This window comes from Setaria italica, chromosome V (genome assembly GCF_000263155.2).
Source record: "Setaria italica strain Yugu1 chromosome V, Setaria_italica_v2.0, whole genome shotgun sequence".
In the NCBI taxonomy this organism is placed as follows: Eukaryota; Viridiplantae; Streptophyta; class Magnoliopsida; order Poales; family Poaceae; genus Setaria; species Setaria italica.
The window spans coordinates 13307139-13326967 of NC_028454.1; the positions used below are offsets into that span (position 1 = coordinate 13307139).

The 19829-nt window shown below is 50.3% G+C and overlaps 1 protein-coding gene across 2 annotated transcripts; it reads left to right on the plus strand.

The window, feature by feature from the left end:
* The first annotated feature begins 8969 nt into the window (after nt 1-8969).
* Nucleotides 8970-11641, plus strand: LOC101773386 (transcription factor PCF5). 2 transcript variants are annotated; one of them, XM_022827110.1, is made up of 3 exons: nt 8970-9121; nt 9261-11063; nt 11167-11641. In XM_022827110.1, the coding sequence occupies exon 2, from the start codon at nt 9607-9609 to the stop codon at nt 10957-10959; it is 1353 nt and encodes a 450-aa protein (XP_022682845.1). In that variant the 5' UTR covers nt 8970-9121; nt 9261-9606; the 3' UTR covers nt 10960-11063; nt 11167-11641. The 2 variants fall into 2 exon arrangements, with proteins under 2 accessions (XP_022682845.1, XP_004968615.1); XM_004968558.3 differs by lacking the exon at nt 8970-9121 and having other exon boundaries at nt 9128-11063.
* The last annotated feature ends 8188 nt before the right edge of the window (nt 11642-19829 follow it).

Genomic DNA, 19829 nt, shown 5'->3' on the forward strand with positions numbered 1-19829 from the left:
GTAGTCAACTTCAAGGTTCAGAAGGCGCTCAAGTGGTGTTAGATGTTGGATAACCTTGCTCGGTGTTCTGTTGATTAAATAGGTGGCTGCTAGAAAAGCTTGATCCCAATAGTTTTGGGGCATGGAAGATTGAGCAAAGGCCAACTTCAACAATGTGCCTATGTTTCCTTTCAGCTGCACCATTCTATTGGTGAGCATAGGGACAATAAACAGGATGAGAGATGCCTACTTTGTTAAAGAAAGAGTTTAGCTTTTCATATTCGCCGCTTCAATCAGTTTGCATGTTCAATCAAATTGTCATTCAACAAGAGCTTGGAAGTCATGGAAACATTGAAAAACTTCAAATTTGTGTTTAAGAAGATAGATCTAAACAAATTTGCTATAGTCGTGGATAAACTCACATAATTCTTGTACTTTCCAAAAGAATCACAAGTTGGCCCCCATACATCTAAGAACACTAATTGTAAAGGAAAAGCAGACTAACTCGACGACTTTGGATAGGGTAGCGGAGGGCTCTTGGCCATCTGACACGAATCACAAACCGAATTTAACCTAGACTCGACCAAGCAAGGTAAACTATTCTTCTTGATGACTTCCTAAAGGACTTGATAAGAGGGATGTCCCAAGTGATGGTGCCATCTCTCCAAGGTTGGTTTGACAGCACCAGAGATGCTGAGAACATGTTTATTCTTGAGGGAAGCAGCTGGTAGAGGGTAGAGACCACCTCTACACTTTCCTTCCAAAAGGATTCTCTTCATTGCTCGATCCTTTATGAAAAATAGATTTGGATGAAATTCTAAGTAGTCATCATTATCAGCAGCTAATTTATGAACAGAGATGAGATTCATAGTAGTGCCAGGTGCATGTAGGACATTATTGAGAAAGAGCTTTCGTTCAGGGGTATAACAAATAACACGACCGATGTGTGTGATATTCATACCTACCCCATTGGCTGTGTGGACTTGATCTCCTCCTGTGTACCAATCATGAATAATCATCTTGTCCAGCTTGCTAGTGATGTGATCAAAGGCTCCGGTGTCGGTATACCAATTGGAATTGACACCATAACCGGCACTTGCACTGTTGGCCCTCTTCTCTTCGGGAACGACAAAATCTTCCTCGAACCTGTACCAGCAGTCAGCCATGATGTGTCCATCCTTCTTGCAGAGTTGGCACTTAAACTTGGGCTCGTTAGAGTTGTTGTTGCCGCCACGACCGTGGCCACCAGTGCCTCAACCTGATTGCCTTGATTCCCGCAGCCGCTGCGGTAGCCACGACCACGACCACGACCACGGGATGCCATGTTGGCAAAGAACCCCAAGTTGCTTAAGAGTAGATCCATGCGTTGCTCGAACGCAAGAAGCTGGGTGTAGAGCTCCGTGATGGTGATGGGCTCTACTCGAGCCAACACCGCTGAGACGATCGGATTGAACTCCAGATCGAGGCCGGTTAGGATGCAGGACGCCATCTCCTCATCGTTGAGGGGCTTGCCAGCAGCTGCCATGTCCTCGCCAAGAGCACGCATCTAAGCCATGCCCTTCTTGGTGGTGGCGAGAGCAATGCGGGTGTTCACCGCACATGCCCGCGTTGTTGACGCGAACATCTCCTCCAGGGCTCTCCACAGGATTGCGCGTCATGACAAAGGTCGCAACTTGCGCCAAGATGTCACGGGATAGCATGGGACGAGGTAGCTGAACACCTGCTGATCTTGCGCCAGCCACACCGCATCAATCTGTTGTGATGGGGGACGATAGTCCCGTTGATGTAGGCCATCATCTGCGCTCCTCGGATGGCAAGGAGGACCTACACTTTCCATAGGGCAAAGTTGGACTTGGTGAGCTTCTTAGTCAACGGGTGACTGAAGGAGGAGGGCATCTCGGCGATGGAAGATGAGCTCGACATGGTGGATGTGGTTTAGAAGATGGCTTTGATTACCATGTGAAATAAGACAGGAAGCGTTGAACCTCCCGTAGGAGGCCACACCTTTGTTATATAGGCAAGGAAGAGCCCCTTACATGACTTACAAGATGTACACGAGTTGGTTTAGATTGGAACCAAACTACAGCTAGATTTACAACAACTAGATTACAACAACCAATTATATCTCTAACTCTATCTCTAGACTTGTCATGGTACCAATCTAAACAACCTCTAGTACTTGTGGTACAAGATATCAACTAATTTATCTAATAGAGGGATGACCGGATGAGTAGATAGTACGTACATGGTGTGGTGTGGTGTGCAGTGAAGTGGATGGGAGCCCCACCGACGAGCAAGAAGGCAGGAACTGGATGATGATGTAGTTTGTACTTTGTACACGCCTGACATGGAGAACGAGCTAGCTACAGTGTCCATCCACTGCTACTGCGCTACTGTTCCCGGTGGTACCAGCTCCTCCTGTTCAGTTCATGAATTGAAGCTGTTGGCGAGTCACGAGCCACAGGAGCTGAGGAAACGCAGCTAGCTGTACGTCGGAGCCATCCACAACCTTTGCTTGCATGCTTGATTAGCTAGCAGTTTGAGCGTCGTCCTTTAATTTGCCTTCCAAGTGCCCACTAATCATCTTCTCTGCTAGATGCCTAGATGTTTCTCCATTTATGCTTAGCTAGCACACCAGCGCACACGTCGATCTGTCGCCTTCTCTCCGATCTCCATCACTCGAGCCTGGACATGTCACCGGCACGCGGACACGGCAGCGCTGTCGCCGTTGTAGGGTAGGAATCAATCAATAATCCATCAAAGGCCGCTGATATGCTCGGATGGGCGATCGGCCGATGGACCGAGACCACGCCCCGGCCGGCCGGCCGGTCCATTCGTGGCCACCGCTACGATTACAAGCTCTGTCTGGACCGGCCGTCCGCCGCGTCCGGTCCCGTCAGGAAGACGACGAAGTTAAGGAGCGAGGACGAGAGGGGTTTGGACACGCGGCTGCTGCTTCTAGTACAAGGAGCGGCGGTGCCTGCCTGCGACGATGGGCGTTGCTGGTTGCGTTCATGAGTTGGACGACGCCAAATCTCGCCGGCCATCCGATCCTCTACCACCGTAGGCTGCTTGCCTTGGCGTTTGCAATTCAAGTGTTGGGGGCGTCTCCGGCAGGCCGGGCGGTGGGTCGGGACCCGGGACGACGACGGCATAGGCGCTGAAGGCCAGCTAACTGATGATTAGCGCTGGGCGGCTAGGTAAGGGCGGTCGTCCAACGGGTCAGATAGACCCAACTGTAAAGCTGAAGCTGCTCGCATGCATGCATGCGCGTGAAAGAAAAGGGGCCAGCAGCAGGCAAGTGCATACTAGCATGCGTAGGCCGGGCCTGCTGCGGCGGCGCATGCATGTCATGAAGCGGTGTGGCACGGCACGGTACAAGAGTCAAGGGATCCACCGCCTGATCGACCGGCAGCTACCACATTTGGCTACATGCGTAGCGCTGAGACTAGCTAGCTGCTGGATGACGATGAGCACCATGGCGACATAATTTTTGGCTCGGCCTTTTTGCAGGCGCAGCATGCATGCACGCAGTGGCCTGCGGCGGCGTGCATGCATTTGCATGGCCCTCACCTAGCTCATCTACCTCGGTCTGTGTCATCAATAATCATCCCGTCCTCTTGCAGCCTACTTATATAGCTGGCCTAGGCCTAGCTGAAATCCAAACGCTGCGGCAGCAACAGGGTCTCTCTTTTGTTTTTGGAAAGCAAAAGAGCGTGATAAACTGATAATCATGGTCGTCTTCGATCTACGACGTGTTTGTTGGAGAAAAAAAAATCCTACATTTACAATATGGATGTAGTTGTTTCATGGACACTAGAAAAAAAGTTACTCGTTCCTTTCTTAACCCTCAAAATTTTATCGTTCCCTATTTGACACCGAGTATAACTTTGGTTCCTTATACGACACTCTGTTAGATTTTCCATCACCGTTAAATGCCCTGTGAAAAGACGATTTTGCCCCTATGGAAGAATGTGGGCCCCACCACACCCACCCTCATCTCCGGCGTCTCGATCTCCTGCCGGCGAACGGTGGTTGCCCGCGGGGGCGTCTACAACCCGGGCGGGAGCAGTGGCGGTGGGGACGGCGACGGGGCGCTGGTGGTGGTGCAGCGGAGGCTAGCCAAGGCGGCGCGGGGAGGCGGTCGGGGATGGGGGCGATGTCGGGCGGTGGATCAGAGGCGGCGGCTGCGACGTCGACGGGCGAGGTGGTGGCGCCATCGTGCGGTCCGCCACCGCTGTCGTGCGCCCACACAGGGCCGCCGTGGGCATGCTCGTCGTGCTTCACTCCTTCCCCCACCGCGCCGCCCTCCACCTTCGCCTCTCTGGCATTGACGCCGGCTCAACCGCAGCCCACTCGCCCACCCGTGGGGAGGGGTGGGGACGGCCACCGCGTCCGGAATAGACCGGCAGGGAGGGGCGCGGCCGGCTTGGAGGCGACGTGGAGGGGTGGGGGAGGTGCGGCTAGCCCGCGCGGCGGGGGAGGCGTGGCAGCGTGGAGTGTCGTGGTAGGCGATGGGAGAGAAGAGGAGGAGAGGAAGGAGAAGGATGGCTGTGGTGGGACCCATATTCTTCTAGAGGGGTAAAATCATCTTTTCACATGGCATTTAACGGTGATCGGATGGAAAATCTAACAGAGTGTCGTATAAGGAACCAAAGTTATACCCGATGTCAAATAGGGAACGAAAAAATTTAGAGGACCAAGAAAGGAATGAGTAACTTTTCTGGTGTCAAATAAGGAATTATCTCTTGTTTCATACTAGGTATGTCCATAGAATGGCTAACTGAAGGCTTTAGATCCACAAATCTACCATCAGCTCAGAAGATCGTCTTACTGGAAATCTCCGTATATAGTTGTACTCCAATCAAATTACTAAATTATATCCAATTATAAGAGATTTAAAATGTAATTCTGAAATATATAAAGGAGGAGAGGGCATCCTATATGGGCAAAACCAATTGAGACCGAACTTTAACATACAACAATATATCATTCGTGGCGTAGCGTACTACGCTTTCAAGGTGGTCCAAACCTATCTAAATCTTGTCTCGTGTTCACTAGCAAAGTTCATACTCTTCTTGAAACTCCACCAACTAATCCACTACTTTTGAGGTCTTCCTCGGTAGGTTGCTAGTCTAAACACCGACAGATTGTTAAACCTAGATGACTGATTATTTATAATAACTGCATTCTAGTGACTTTTTTCCTACAATTTATAATTACATTTCAGCCTTGGAGGACCCTGAACCAAGAGCTCTAAGAAAATCAAGTCAATTGATCAATAGGAAAATTGGTTTCACTCCGTCCATTCAGAAATGTAAGATGTATTTTGATCTGAGTTACAAACTCTGACAAATAGCAGTTAGCTAAATTATATATACATTTATATAGTGCACAAATTTAGCATCAATATATTTGTATTCGAAGTGGTTTTGAGGCCATAAGCAGAATATCACGGTGGAAAATCTTACGCAAAAATAATCCGGCCACTAGGTATGGTCTGCCGGTGGAGATGGAATTTTGTTATCCAAAGAGGCAGCCAAGTTGGTACGTCGCTGTGTTATTCATAGTTTCATACGAAGAGGTGACGACGGCCAGTTCGTAGCCGCTACGACGCTGCCCGTTTGAGGCCACAAATAAAAGAGAAAAAAACGCCAAGGATAGCAATGATTCTCCGTACATGCCAAGAAGACCCAATGGATCGATCTACACGCACATAATCAACCAAAAAGTCTGCAGTCAACATCAAATCTCACGCTCAGACACACATAGAAAACCACAAGTTGCGACCACAGGAACAATATACAAGTATACCCAGCAGCAGCTACGACTACAGAAGGTCGGCCAGTCGACGAGGACGTCTAAAGCTAGCTCTACTATCTCGCATGCTACTGTTCATGTGGCCAATTTGCATGCACATGCCCTCCGATACGCCCCAGTTGAAAGCTGCCATTTTTTTAAAAAAAAATGGCCGGGGTTTAAAATATCACCGGCTTTTCGAATGTCGGCCCTCCTCTAGCTAGTTTTATAGGCAGAGAATTGTATTCTTTGCAAGCAAGTGCACGCTACGCGGTGGTGCGCACAACAAGCACACTGCTGGGTCACTGGCTATTTGTGGGAACTGTGGATGGACAACACTGGCATGCCATGGCACCACGCTAGGTGCTGGATGATCTAGCGTAGAGGCCCCTGATAAATGGATCGGAGTATCAGTTCTGCTGCCAAGAGAGGAGTTCACCGGAACCAGCAGCTAATCTTTTGGGCTCTTGGCAAGTGCATGGCGGCATGGCGCGTACACCTTGCATGGTGCCCAAGCTTTGACAAGGGGCGGAGAAAAGAAAGCGGGAAAGGGGCGTCCGGCAGCGTGCGTTTGTTCCCCGCTGGATTCTCATGCTCCCCTGGGCTGCTGGGTGTGGCGCTGCTGCTGTGCTGCAAGGGACTAGGACATGGACATGTGCAGCCGGCCGGCCGGACGCCGGCCGTTCCAATCATCCAACAATCACATCTGGCGACGCTTGACATGACAGCAACCTTAAGATAAACCAAACCTCTTCTGCTGGACGCCTGGACCGGATCACGGGGAGAGAAGAAAAAACAATTAATTCCTCCTACAAAGAAATGGGAAATCTGTACGAGCTAGCCCAGGTGCTGGTGGTAAATTTTATTCCCTGGTGGATCGCGGAATGTTTCCGTGTCTGCCCGGACGCTGGACAGGAAGCAGAAGCAGCAGCAGCAGCAGCAAAGCGTTCTGCCTGACGAGTTCATCAGTGAGATTCGAGGCTGGTAGTTGCGGCAGTGCGTCGCCATGTGTGTGGGAAAAGGGCGCGTCTCTTTTGGCAAAGCAGCAAAGCGCATGGCAATGGCGTAGCGTTAGCAAAGCAATTTAAAGGCGGCAGCCCGGAGGAAGAGCCAAAAGTTGCGGCGAGGATCACACTGTCACACACTCGCAGTCTCGCACACTACACAGCTAGCTCAGAGCCTCTCGCAGTCTCGCCGGAATTCAGATTTCAGATCTCGCCATGGGCATCAAGCCATCAAGGGCACGGGCGTGGCACCTGCACGAGCTAGGGAAACGGGAACGCCCGGGGAAGGGAGGCCTTGCCGATCGCCGCCGCTGGAGCCTGCGGAACGTTGGGAATCAGCGGGAGTTAAACAGAAACAGCCGTCGTTCTCGGCTCACTTGCCGATCCGCGCCGGCGCGTTTCGGTACATCCCCATCACACGGCAAATCCTACGTGCACTCGTCAAGTCAATCATGGTTGTTTTATTTCCAGACATGTCATGGAGCAAAATTTGCACGCAACTATTTTTCTGCCGTTAGTTCTAGGGCTGTCCTTTATTTTCCAGTCAAAATTTGGAGACTTGAGAGTCATCAGCAGTGCTTATTAAGACAGCTGATACCGACAGTAGGAAGACGGATACTATCATAAATAAAAAATGGCGTTTTAAAGCTTGCTTATCACTAGCATGTGTGGGGATGAGGAAAGCATCTAGCTTGATGGAATCATGGAACCCACACCAAAGAGCCATTAATAAAATTGGAGAAGGAACAAGACACAATGAGGGGAAATAAAGGACGGAGACCCGTGTTCTGTAACATTTCCTGTTTTTGACCCCTTTGTTGCAGTCTGTCAAACTCATATCTTATGAATAAAATAAAATATCAAGAACTGTAGTGTTTTCATACTAATTTCTCCCCGCAAATCTGGTTTTTTTTTCTAGAGTTTCTTTGAGACTTTTACACTTGTTAACATAATATGTTCTCTCGTGCATATGAAATTTTTTAGAATTCTTTGTACATAGTTCTGTGAAATGAATTTTTAAAGTTTCACTGCATCGGTGGTTATTTTGACGCAACCTGCCCGTTCTAACGGGAAGAATCCGACAGACATAAGTAACAAACAAAGGCATTATAGGCAAGCATACAAAGAAGATAAATATCCATCTCATGCCACATCTCCATCTCCACAATCATCCAGATTCATTCCTAAATCAGCCAAACCCACGCATCCCAGCTCCTCCAAATTTAGGGGGTGTTTGATAGCCCATACTAAACTTTAGCACCTGTCACATTGGATGTTTAATACTAATTAGAAGTATTAAATATAATCTAATTACAAAACTAATTGCACGGGTGGAGTCTAATTCGCGAGACAAATATAATAAACCTAATTAGTCCATGATTTGATAAGCTAATGATGGATTAATTAGCCTTAATAGATTCATCTCGCGAATTAGACTCCATTTGTCCAATTAATTTTGTAATTAGCTCATGTTTAGTCCTCCTAATTAGCATCCGAACATCTATTTAGCAGGTCATATCCAAACTTCCAACGCACCTTAGCTCATTCTCTAGCCACCTCCAGCCATCCCAGCTACTCTCACTCATGAGCTAGTGTCACCACTCACCAAGCACTCCACAAGAAAAATCTCTCTCTCTCTCCCCTCACAGAGGGAGACAGAGAGTGGCAGCACTCACAAGTCACAAGAGAAAAAGTCTCAAAAAAAAGTCACAAGAGAGAAAACCCTCCCTTTCTCTCTCTACCTTCTCTCTCTTCTCACTAAATCCCAAATCCTAGTCTTATCATCCTGTCTTGCTGCCTCCCTTGTGCCTCCGGCGCTGCGAGCTCCCACACTCCGGGGCTGTTTGGATACGAGGTGCTAAACTTTAACAGTGTCACATCGGATGTTCGGATGCTAATTAGGAGGACTAAACATGAGCTAATTATAAAACTAATTGCAGAACCTTGTGCTAATTCGCGAGACGAATCTATTAAGCCTAATTAATTCATCATTAGCAAATGGTTACTGTAGCACCACATTGTCAAATCATGGACTAATTAGGCTTAATAGATTCGTCTCGCGAATTATACTCCATCTGTGCAATTAGTTTTGTAATTAGCTTATGTTTACTACTCCTAATTAGCATCCAAACATCCGATGTGACAGGTGTTAAACTTTAACAGGTGTTTCCCAAACACCCCCTCCGAGAGAAAAAGAAAGCGAGAAAGCTTCGAGCCTTGCCTCCCCCGTCCCCCACCCCTGCACTCCACTGCACTGCTAAATGTGATGTTGCAATCCATCCGATTGCTTGCTTCTAGTTTAGTCCCCCACTCCAGTGACTCCACTCCGCTCCTCCTGGGTCAGTGTCCATCCCTGGCCACCACTTCCTTCCTTCCTTCCTTCCTTCCTTCCTCCTCTCTCTTCCTCTCTCTCTCTTCCCATGCCGCCGCCTTCTGCACTCTTCTGACTGTTTTTTTCTGTGTTTCTTGCCGTCCTAGTTATGGGCACCGGCGAGGTGGATGGACGCGCATTGTCGGAGTCGGAGCAGCAGTAGCGGCGGGCAAGCAGGCGGGGGATCTGGATCCGAGGCACCACCACCGGGTTCCTCACGGCGGCGACGGAGGCGGCGGCGGCGGAGGAGGAGGAGGAGGAGGAGGAGCGCAGCAGGAAGCAGATGAGCAGCAGCAGCAGCAGCACCACAACCACCGCCTGCTCCAGCTCCACCAAGAAGTGCAGGACCAAGCAGACCCGCCGCCGGTCCCCGTCTTCCAGCTCCAGCACCTGCAGGCGGCGGCGGCCGTGAGGCAGCGGGGCTTGTCCGCCGAGTATGCCCTTCTCGCGCCCATGGGCGACGCCGGCCAGTCCCACCACCACCACCACCACGGCTTCCAACCGCAGCTCCTCTCCTTTGGGGGAGTCGGCGGTCAGCACCACGTGCACCAGTTCGCGGCGCAGGCGCCCGCGGCGGCGTCCCACTCGCGGTCGCGGGGAGGAGCAGGCGCAGGCGGCGAGATCGTGGCCGCGACTCCCGCGTCCCACTCGCGCGTGAGAGGCGGCGGCGGCGGCGGCGGGGAGATCGTGGCGGTGCAGGGCGGGCACATTGTGCGCTCCACGGGGCGCAAGGACCGGCACAGCAAGGTCTGTACGGCGCGCGGGCCGCGCGACCGCCGCGTCCGCCTGTCGGCGCACACGGCCATCCAGTTCTACGACGTGCAGGACCGCCTGGGCTACGACCGCCCCAGCAAGGCCGTCGACTGGCTCATCAAGAACGCCAAGGACGCCATCGACAAGCTCGAGGTGCTGCCCGCGTGGCAGCCCACGGCCACCGTAGCCAATGCCGCCGCGCCGCCGTCCTCCTCGACGCACCCCGACTCCGCCGAGAACTCCGACGACCAGGCGCAGGCCATCACCGTCGCGCACACGTCCTTCGACTTCCCCGGCGCGGGCGGAGCCAGCGGTGGCGCCGGCGGCACGGGCTTCCTTCCGGCGTCGCTCGACTCCGATTCCATCGCGGACACGATCAAGTCGTTCTTTCCCATGGCCGGCACGGCAGGCGGGGAGGCGTCCTCGTCGACGGCGGCGGCGCAGTCGTCGGCCATGGGCTTCCAGAGCTACACGCCTGACCTCCTGTCGCGCACCGGCAGCCACAGCCAGGAGCTCCGGCTGTCGCTGCAGTCTCACCCAGACCCCATGTTCCAGCAGCAGCAGGACCGGTCGCACGGCCACGGCGGCAATGGCTCCGCGCAGCAGGCGCTCTTCCCCGGCGCCGCCAGCTACTCGTTCGGCGGCGGCGGCGCCATGTGGGCCGAGCAAGCTCAGGGCCAACAGCGCATGGTGCCGTGGAACGTGCCCGACCCAGGCGGCGGGAGCACTGGCGGCTACCTGTTCAACGTGTCGCAGCAGGCGGCGCACATGCAGGCGGCGCTTGCCGGCCAGAGCCAGTTCTTCTTCCAGAGGGGACCCCTTCAGTCCAGTAACCAGCCCTCCGACCGAGGATGGCCGGAGACCGTTGAAGCCGACAACCCGATGCAGCACCACCAAGGCCAAGGGGGGCTCAACCCCACCGTGTTCGCCCCCGGCGTCGGCTTCCCCGGGTTCCGCATCCCCACCAGGATACAGGGCGACGAGGAGCACAACGGCGGCGGCGGCAATGGCGACAAGACGCCGCCGTCCGTGTCCTCGGCTTCTCACCACTGACAGCAGCAGTGGAGCACGGATTACTCCACCACCAACCACCATGAGCACTCAGCGCTACACCATGTACCAGTAGCATCATCCTCAGCTCCTCCACTCTCACCCTTGTGAGAATTCTCTCATAATTCTACTACTGTATTTCTACTTCATCGTGTCAGCATTGCCGTTTCTTGGACTAAATTTCTGATGCAATTTTCATCCCCATTTCAGGTAGTTGAATTGCTGCTGCTTCCGATGACAATGGATGATTGCAACATGGAGCGAGGAGCGAAGTTGGGGAGCAAGCACTCAGTTTGGTTGGTCGGTCGGTTTTCTAGATCTCTATCTGCTGCTCGTGTCATTGGTTTTTGCTTCAAGAACTCACTCGGAGCTTCTTAATTAGAAATTAGGCCTGTGAGAATGCAGCACATTGGCTAGATCGATGGCTTGTTTGTTGCATTGCAGTAGCCAGTAGGTTTAGTTGATGTTCTAGTTGCTCTAGTTCAAGCTTTGTTTGCTTTTTTCACCCGTTCTTGTTGGTGATGCATGGATGGTTATTGCGCTTCCTCCTGTGGTTCAGGAGCTACCAGTGCTAGTAGATGTTGTTGTTAACCAGATATGTGGATGGGGACAGGAGTCTTTCGTTCTCTCTTTGCTTTGATTGGCATTTGAAACAGATTGGGCCTGTCCTAAGATCTTCTCCCAATTTTATATTTTATTGAAGTTTTAAATTACTCTATGCAGCTAACCAGTATCCCCCAAACTCCAACCTGCCTACTAAGTATTTTTAATCTTTGGCCTTGTTGTTTCTAAGCCTTTCTTTGTAGCTGAAAAATTTAATGACCTCAAAGCCACCAGAAGAGTAGTATACTTTAAGCTTGTTTTAAAAACAACACAGCCTTGCCTTACATTTTTTTTTGAAAACTGAGCAGCACTGCTAATTCATATTTGCCTTACATATTTCATATCTGCATTGCATGGTCTTACCCTCATCTAGCAGTATATTTTTTTTCTTACCCTAAATGTCCGGCACGTGATTGGTTTCCTGCCGCTGCTGCTGTAGCAGGACACTGCAGGAGGGCGCAGCGACAGCAGCAGCAGCTGCAGCTGCAGCTGCAGCTTTCCTGTGCCATCCATGATACTACAGCTACTCCATCCATCTATCCATCACTGGGCACGGCAAGAATGACACAAGGAAAAGGTTTTGTGTCTCTTTGCGTGTTATTAGTACAGGATCTGTCTGCATGGCGCTCCTGCTGGCCCTGCTGTGGGTGTCATTAGCACAGTACATGCCCCCGGCCGGCTTTTTAACCATTTTACCTCAGGCCGCCGTAGCCTGCAGCGTGCAGTGGCTGATGCAACTCTTTGTGGCAGATGCTGAGATGCAAATGCAATGTGGGGCATGCTTCACTCGCTTCTCATCCCACTCTCTGATTGGCTTCCACATGGACTCGCTCCCTCTGTCTGCCCGCCCCTGTCGTCGTCGCTGTAACTTTAGTAGGGGGATGGTCATTTTTCCTGTGGGGATGAGATGATGAGAGGAGGCATGTCTCAATGTCTCATGATACTTGCAGCCCAGCTGGGCCCTTCTTCAGCTATCTCCTCTCACCCTCCTTGACTCCTTGTCCTTGGGGGAGATGGGTGCTTTGCATGCTTGGAAGCATGGAATGAGCAATTAACACTTTATACATGCATCCATACTATTCACAGCACGCATGAGTGCACAAGTGGTTATCGCAAGTAGTAGTACATACTTTGCAGCCTTAATTTAGCCTGGCCCAGCGGCGGCAGTTGCATTGTGACAAATATTTTGCTGCTGCCGTATGCAGAGGATTTATATGCAGACAACTCTTGATTTTACCTATAGTGCCATGCCTCACAAGTTAGGCCTGTTTGGCTAAAGTTTAGCACCTGTCACATCGGATATTTGATACTAATTAGGAGTATTAAACATAGTCTAATTACAAAAGTAATTATACAGATGGAGTCTAATTCGCGAGACGAATCTATTAAGCCTAATTGGTTCATAATTTGACAATATGGTGCTACGGTAACCATTTGCTAATGATGGATTAATTAGGCTTAATAGATCCGTCTCGCGAATTAGACTCCATTTGTGCAATTAGTTTTGTAATTAGCTCATATTTAATCCTCCTAATTAGTATCCGATGTGACCCAGCACCTTATATCAAACACCCCTTAATAAAATTTTGCGTTATTATGTGAATCAAATCACACGTCCCTCGTATTTTTTTTTAGATGAGTACATGTGAGTATCTCAACCTGATTTCTTCTAAACATGTCTCGTTCTCCGAGTATCTCAACCTTATTTCTTCTAAACATGTCTCGTTCTCCTTGATCTCTGGTATATAATTTGCGTTGCTCGCAAACTGATCCATATATTATATACACGTGATCCATTGCAATACACCACTGCGATCTATGCTATAGTGTAGTGTTGTTATGATTTTGATTTATACAGGCAGTCCATAGCAATGACAGAAGTTATAGTATTATATACACGTTATGCTATAGTGTAGTGTTGCAATAACGATGTGTGTTGTTACAATTATATTACCACTGAGATAAGTTATAGTATTAATTATATAGAGAATCTCCTAGATAAAATGGCTAGCAATGACAGAAGTTAATTAACCAGCCATCCAGGTTTCATTCTCAGCAAAGCTAAGATCTAGGAGCATATAAAAGACAAACACAGCTCTATTCATGTATCTAGAACATTAGTGTGCATGTGTTCTCCGGAAAACCCACACCATGCATGGTGTCTTATTCATGAATCTGGCCATCGATGTTATATCTTGCAAGGTTTGCAAGTTCTCTTAGCTACTGCATAAAATGTTGCATTTTATGTAATATTTGAGATGACTATACATTTCCAACCAGCGGTAGAAAAATGTGTATATATTCACTTTGGCATGTACCCATTAATAATTGAGCAGTTCAAATATGCAAAGAGGGTAATGTTTGGTCCAGTAAATTAAGAGCAATTCAAATTACAATTAATGTTAGGACACTACTAGAAACCGATTTTTCCCTCTGCGCCAAGAACCATCAATAATAAAAACCGACAGGGTAACTCCTATATCCATGTGTCATGTGTGCTTTCTGTGGTACTGTCATGGAAAATAGACTGCACACAGGAAAATTCCAGTTTCCGGTAGTGGGAACGCTATAATTGTGATAATGTGGTGGACAAAACCTTAAACAACAACTTAATAACAATAACATGCAAACTAGTAAAACAAAAATCATGGTTGAAGATACCTTGTTTGTCAAATAGAGTACATCACCATACCGGTTTCTTTTGCATGCGTTGGGTACCTTGAACTTATATTACTCAATGATCAAAAATTAACAAGCCTTTGTGATGCTACACTAAATCCGTACTACCATACTAATCCACGACAGATGAAAGCTATTATTGTCGAATCTGTACTAAATCCGGTCACACATGTACGTGCAGAGATGCTATACAACTTTACAAGTGATCGAAACAATGAAACAAAGACGCGTACCCGTCACATCTATATCTTAGATTGAGGGGAGGGAGAACCAGATCCCTTGAGCTTGCTTTGTTGAGAAAAAGAGTGATTTGGTGGCGCAACAAGCGTACTGTAGCATCTGCCGTTTGGAGAGCGTCTGGCACCTTTAGCTTTCATTCAGCTTTGCCCTGTCAGTAAGTGTCAAGCACAAGCACAGGCATCGATCGATCCAGGTCAAGAAACAGCCAACGGAGCGAATCACATGCACCTGCACGGCCACCCCGCCCGGCGCCCGCATGCCACCAAAAGAAGTGACGACGACCACCGAGCGAGCGAGTCACCGGCCGGCCCGCCCGGCGCCGGTGGCTGTAGCCGGAAGCCAACAGCTCCTCAGATTCGGGGACGGGGGAGCATCACATGCACGACGCACCCGGCCCTGGATCGCGACGAGCTAGCAGGTGGTGGCGACGGACCCCCCCGACCCCGACGGCACGAGCCGGCAGTACTTGTTGACAGCTGCTGGGTAGCGAGCGGTAGGTTTGAATACGAATACGATCGATCCGTGGGTGGAGTGGACAGACAGACAGCGATGCGTCGTGCATGGCGCTGTGGAGTTCGCGGCTGCCGGTGTATCATGACAACTCCGACAAAATGGTGGCCGGGCACAGCACTGCACTCTGCAGGGGGTCTCGCCCATGCACGAGAGGGAGGCGGCTCAGGCTCAGGCCACGTTCCCGTCCGCAGGCGGGCGGCCAATGGATCCCGATCGGCCGCCCCCCTGTACCGGCGCAGAACGGAACATGAGAAGCACATGAGAGCCGTAAATGCGGCCGCCGTGGCCCATCGTCCCCGGCGGCCTGGCTGATTGATCCAAAAGCTCTGAGACGGATCGGCGGGCGCCTGGCTCGTACGACGCCGCGCTGGACGCGATAAATGGAGATGCCGTGGCGTACTACGGGCAAGTGGAGTGGAAGTGGAGCGCGCGCGGGGGCTCCAGAGGCTCCTTCGTTCGATGGAGACGGACCCGGCTTTAGAGAGGATGAGGATGGTGCCGCCGGCCGTGCGAGCTGATGAGCGCACATCAATGCGCCACCGGCTGGGGCGACGACTTGGAGATCCAGATGCAGGCACCCTCCGAGGCTCCGACCGGTCGCACAACCTCCGACCGGCACCGGCCGAAACCGGCCGGGATGGCGAGTACTGAATGAACCCTGGCAGGCTGGCACACGAGCGAGCAATGGAACACGTCCAGCCGGCGGTAGTGCCGTGATCGACGGCGACGGATGATGGGATGGCCACCGTGCTCTTTCGTGCAGGCGACGGCGACGGGCAGGAGACCGACCGACAGCGGCGAAAGCGCAGTGACACGAGCTGTGTGAGTGTTGTTCACTCTACTAGTTTACTCTGCCGGTGAGTGGTGACGAAGTGGCGATGGCGAGGGCGCTGCTGCCTACTGTAGCCGCTGTGAGAGGCTGTTGCACCGCATGCAAACAGTGGGGCTTGGGCCACAGGGGCTGCTGTCCTGATCGGCCAGCGGGACAGTACCTGTCTTACTTGCAGTCCGTATGCAGCTAGCAGCAGTAGCCTGAAAGCGAGAACTGCCAACTCACATGCCCGCATAGCACCACCGCAGACACGGCCGTTTCCGTCCGGTTATTATTCAGATTTCACGCTCACCAATCTCTCCCGTCCTCCTCCCCAAAACCACCCATCAGGCATCAGAATTCAGATCGGTCGTCCGGCCGGTAAAAAAAATAAAAACTTGCAAGAAGCTAGGTTACAAAAGGGCAATGGGGCCTGCGCTTGTTTTTGGCACGGATCGGATCAACCGGCGCCTCGATCGGCGACGCATATGATGACGACAGCCGCCCGGCCGTCGTCGTCAGGCACAGTTGGGCATGCATGCATGCATGGCCCCGCCGCCGGCCGGGCTGATGACAGCAGGATGCATAGTTGTGGCTCAATCGAGGCTGGGGGACCTCCCAACCATCCGTCCATGGCTGTCATGCATGCTGCTGTTGCTAGCTAGTCACAAGGAGCAATGCATGGACTCCCGCCGCGACAAGCGGAAGGGTACGACGCCAACAACAAGTCAACAAACCCAGCCCAGCCAGCCACGGCACCGATACGGCCCCTCCTGCTGCGCATGGAATGGACTGTGCTCCACTGGCAGGAAGCTTTTCCAAAGCTGCTATAGCCTTGTCAGAATTGATGATGGCCCGTTTTATTTAGCCGGCAGAGTTTCATGTGCGGCTTCTCAAGAAGCCCTAACACTCCCGTGCAAAACGGCTCGTGCGCAAAAGCCGATAGAAGCTGCACCAGATTTTCTACTATGTGGGAGAAGCAAAAAAAATAGCTTTTCCCCGGCTCATCCATCTCCACGAATGCAAAAATACGCATGCGCCCTTATCCTTTTATCGAAATTATAAATATTTTGCCACTGGGCGGCGGTGCACAAACAACGCGGGGGCCGGAGGGGGGAGGGGGGGTGGGGGGGCAGCTTGGGCCTCGGCGCTGCCGGTGCAGGACGGAATGGGGCTGCCCGGCGTGGGGCGGAGCTAGCTTGGGGCAGAGGGCGACAAGGCACCGATGATTGCGGGAGAGGTGAGGGCGGCGGCCTTGGAGGCACGGGGGAAGGGCGACCCGGCACCACTGCGCCAATTAACAGCACGGGGTGTCACATCCGGTTTTAAAACAAAACCAAGTGCTACCTATATGTATGCCAGGATTAAGTTTCATACATATAAGGACATCATAGGTGAATAACATCAACGGTATCACATAAAAAAATACAAAAAGACTTACAAGACTATCAGAGATACATAGGTTATTCCTAGAAACGGAGGCTCCAAACTTCACAGGCAATCGACTAGGGGTTGCGTACGCCTAGAATTCAGCACCATCTTCACAACAATCTTCATAGTAGCTTCTTCTTCTGAGCAATGTTAGTTATAGCAAGGGTGAGCATATGTCGTACTCAACAAGTGCGGGAAGAATATGAATGCAAGGCTTAGACAAGGAAATGCTGACTTGTTCACTACATTAAGCATTTTTAGTTGGTCAAATTTTATTAGCACCTGATTACTAAGGTATAAGTATATACCAATCACAATTAACATAAACATAAGCCATAAACATACGGCACAACCATAACCACAATTTAAGTCCATCTTCAAGTATATTAATCATGTGAGGGTCCAGGCCGCTCTATACCATGAGCACAACTGATCAATCAGTTTTACACTCTGCAGAGGTTGCACATCTTTACCCACAAGTCGCGTAAAAGTTCAAACCAACCAAACCATGTTGTGCTGATCAGGCACTCATCACACTACCGAGGTGTGACCATAAAGACGCTACGAGGCCTTTATAAAGATTTGCTAGTAAGCGGTAACCCGCTAAGGTTTCTGGATCAGTAGCAAGGCATCACACCCAATCTACCGCTGCTCCTCCTGCCCTTTCGGTAAGATTACCCCAGACTAGAGTTTCTAATTATTCAGCCAAGACCAGAGCCATTATAGTTCTTGTGGTTGCACTGTTTTCCTGGTGGTCGCTCCATGTTCCAATTAAGCATTGTAATCTTGTATTAAATAAAGGTATAGCATAATAAAATAGGTTTATCATCAATGTTCATTAGAACCACCATAACCCAAGTATAGTAGCTAAGCATAGCTACCCAACAGAAAGATAAACCCAGGTTGACAAGAAATTATCATAAAAACTAAACAAACCTTAATAGGACCCATCAAATTAAATGCAAGCATAAGCAATAGTGATTAAATAAAATTATTGGGACAAAATCACATGGATACACTTGCCTTTCTATAAGTAGTGTTGCTGCTCAGAATATCTTCAACTTCTTTCTCTTGAATGTCCTCGAAGTACGTTTGTTGTACTTGCATCAATCATCCAAGACAAATATCCAGAGCACGCACATACAAGCAAATAAAAGAACTAAATTAAAAACAGTACTGAAAAGCGGTACAAAACTACTCTGCACGTTAAGACGAACGCGTGAGTGAAAGAATCACTCAAACAGAGTTAAAACGTAGAATCTATGGATTAAACAAGGTCGCAAGGGTCTAAACGTAATTAACCGCATACTTCAGGGGTTAGCAAGAAAAATTCCCAAGGCACATGAAACAGTGCTCATGAAAAGATCTAAGGTCGGGGTTAGATCTGCAAAACCACGGGCTGGATTGGATCTAGGTAAACTAAAACTTCTTGGGGGTTATCTGCAAGTTCGCGAAGACACAAAGAAAGGAGGGAAACATTACATGGTTCTCAAGGGGGCTAGACGCAAAACTGGCGGGTCATCTTCTTCCTCCCGCCGTGGTCTCTGGCCGACCGGCTCGCCGGCGCTCCGGCGAGCTAAGGTCTCAGGCGGGCGACGCAGGAGGTGGATGAGATGATCCCGTAGATGCACTCACCAGCGACGAAGAGAGATAGAGGCAGCCAAAATCTGGCCGCCGGCGGAAGAATATAGCAGTCGGCTCGGGCTCCTCGTGGCGGCGGCGCTCCGGCGGCAGAAAGACGACGGGAACCGGTGAAACGGGCGCAGCTCATCGAGGTGCTGCTCGGGATGGCAGCTGCTTCGCCTTGGGGTGCCCAGACACGGCGAATCGGGTAGAAAACCGGCGGCGGCGCCCGGCTCGTCCAGCAATCTTGCAAGGCGGCGGCGCTATGCTAGATGAGGTCGGGGCGAGGTGGCGCAGGTAGCAGGGAGAGGCAGGGACTCGAGCGCTCACCCTTTATAGGGCGTGTGCCCCAGGCGTGTACGCTAAGGCAGGGAGGGCGGCGGCGGCATGCTCAGCCTGCAGCTCAGGGATCCATGGCCACGAGCCCCGATGGGCTTGGCAGGCTGGTTGCTGGGCCTGAGCAGGTCGGGTCCGTGGGCTCAGCCTGGGAAAAAGGGTTTTCTTTTTTTTTTCCAGAACCAATTCTCATGAAATAAAATTTAGATAATTCATTTAATCCACAAAAAATACTCTAAAAATCCTAAAAATTCAGGAAAACAAAATCCTAGAGATAGATTGGAACACGAGGGGTCCAAATAAAATATTTGGAGCTCGTGAAAAGGATTTTAGAACCATCAAAAAATTAGATTTAGCTGTAGGAAAATGAGAAAAATTCCAGGAAAGCTGGAAAATTCTCAGAAGGATCTGGACAATGTCTAAACGCATTTTGAAACCTTTTGCACCCAAGGAACACCAAGATGCATCGGCATGAATGCAACACATAGAAGAACCTTATTTAATTTAAAAAATAAACAATTATTTTCCTATACTAAATTTCCTGTAAAGAAAAATAAATTTTGGTAAAATTTTGAAAAATTATGAGAAAAGTATTGTTTAATTATTCCTTTTAATCACATCCTGAAATTCAAAAAAT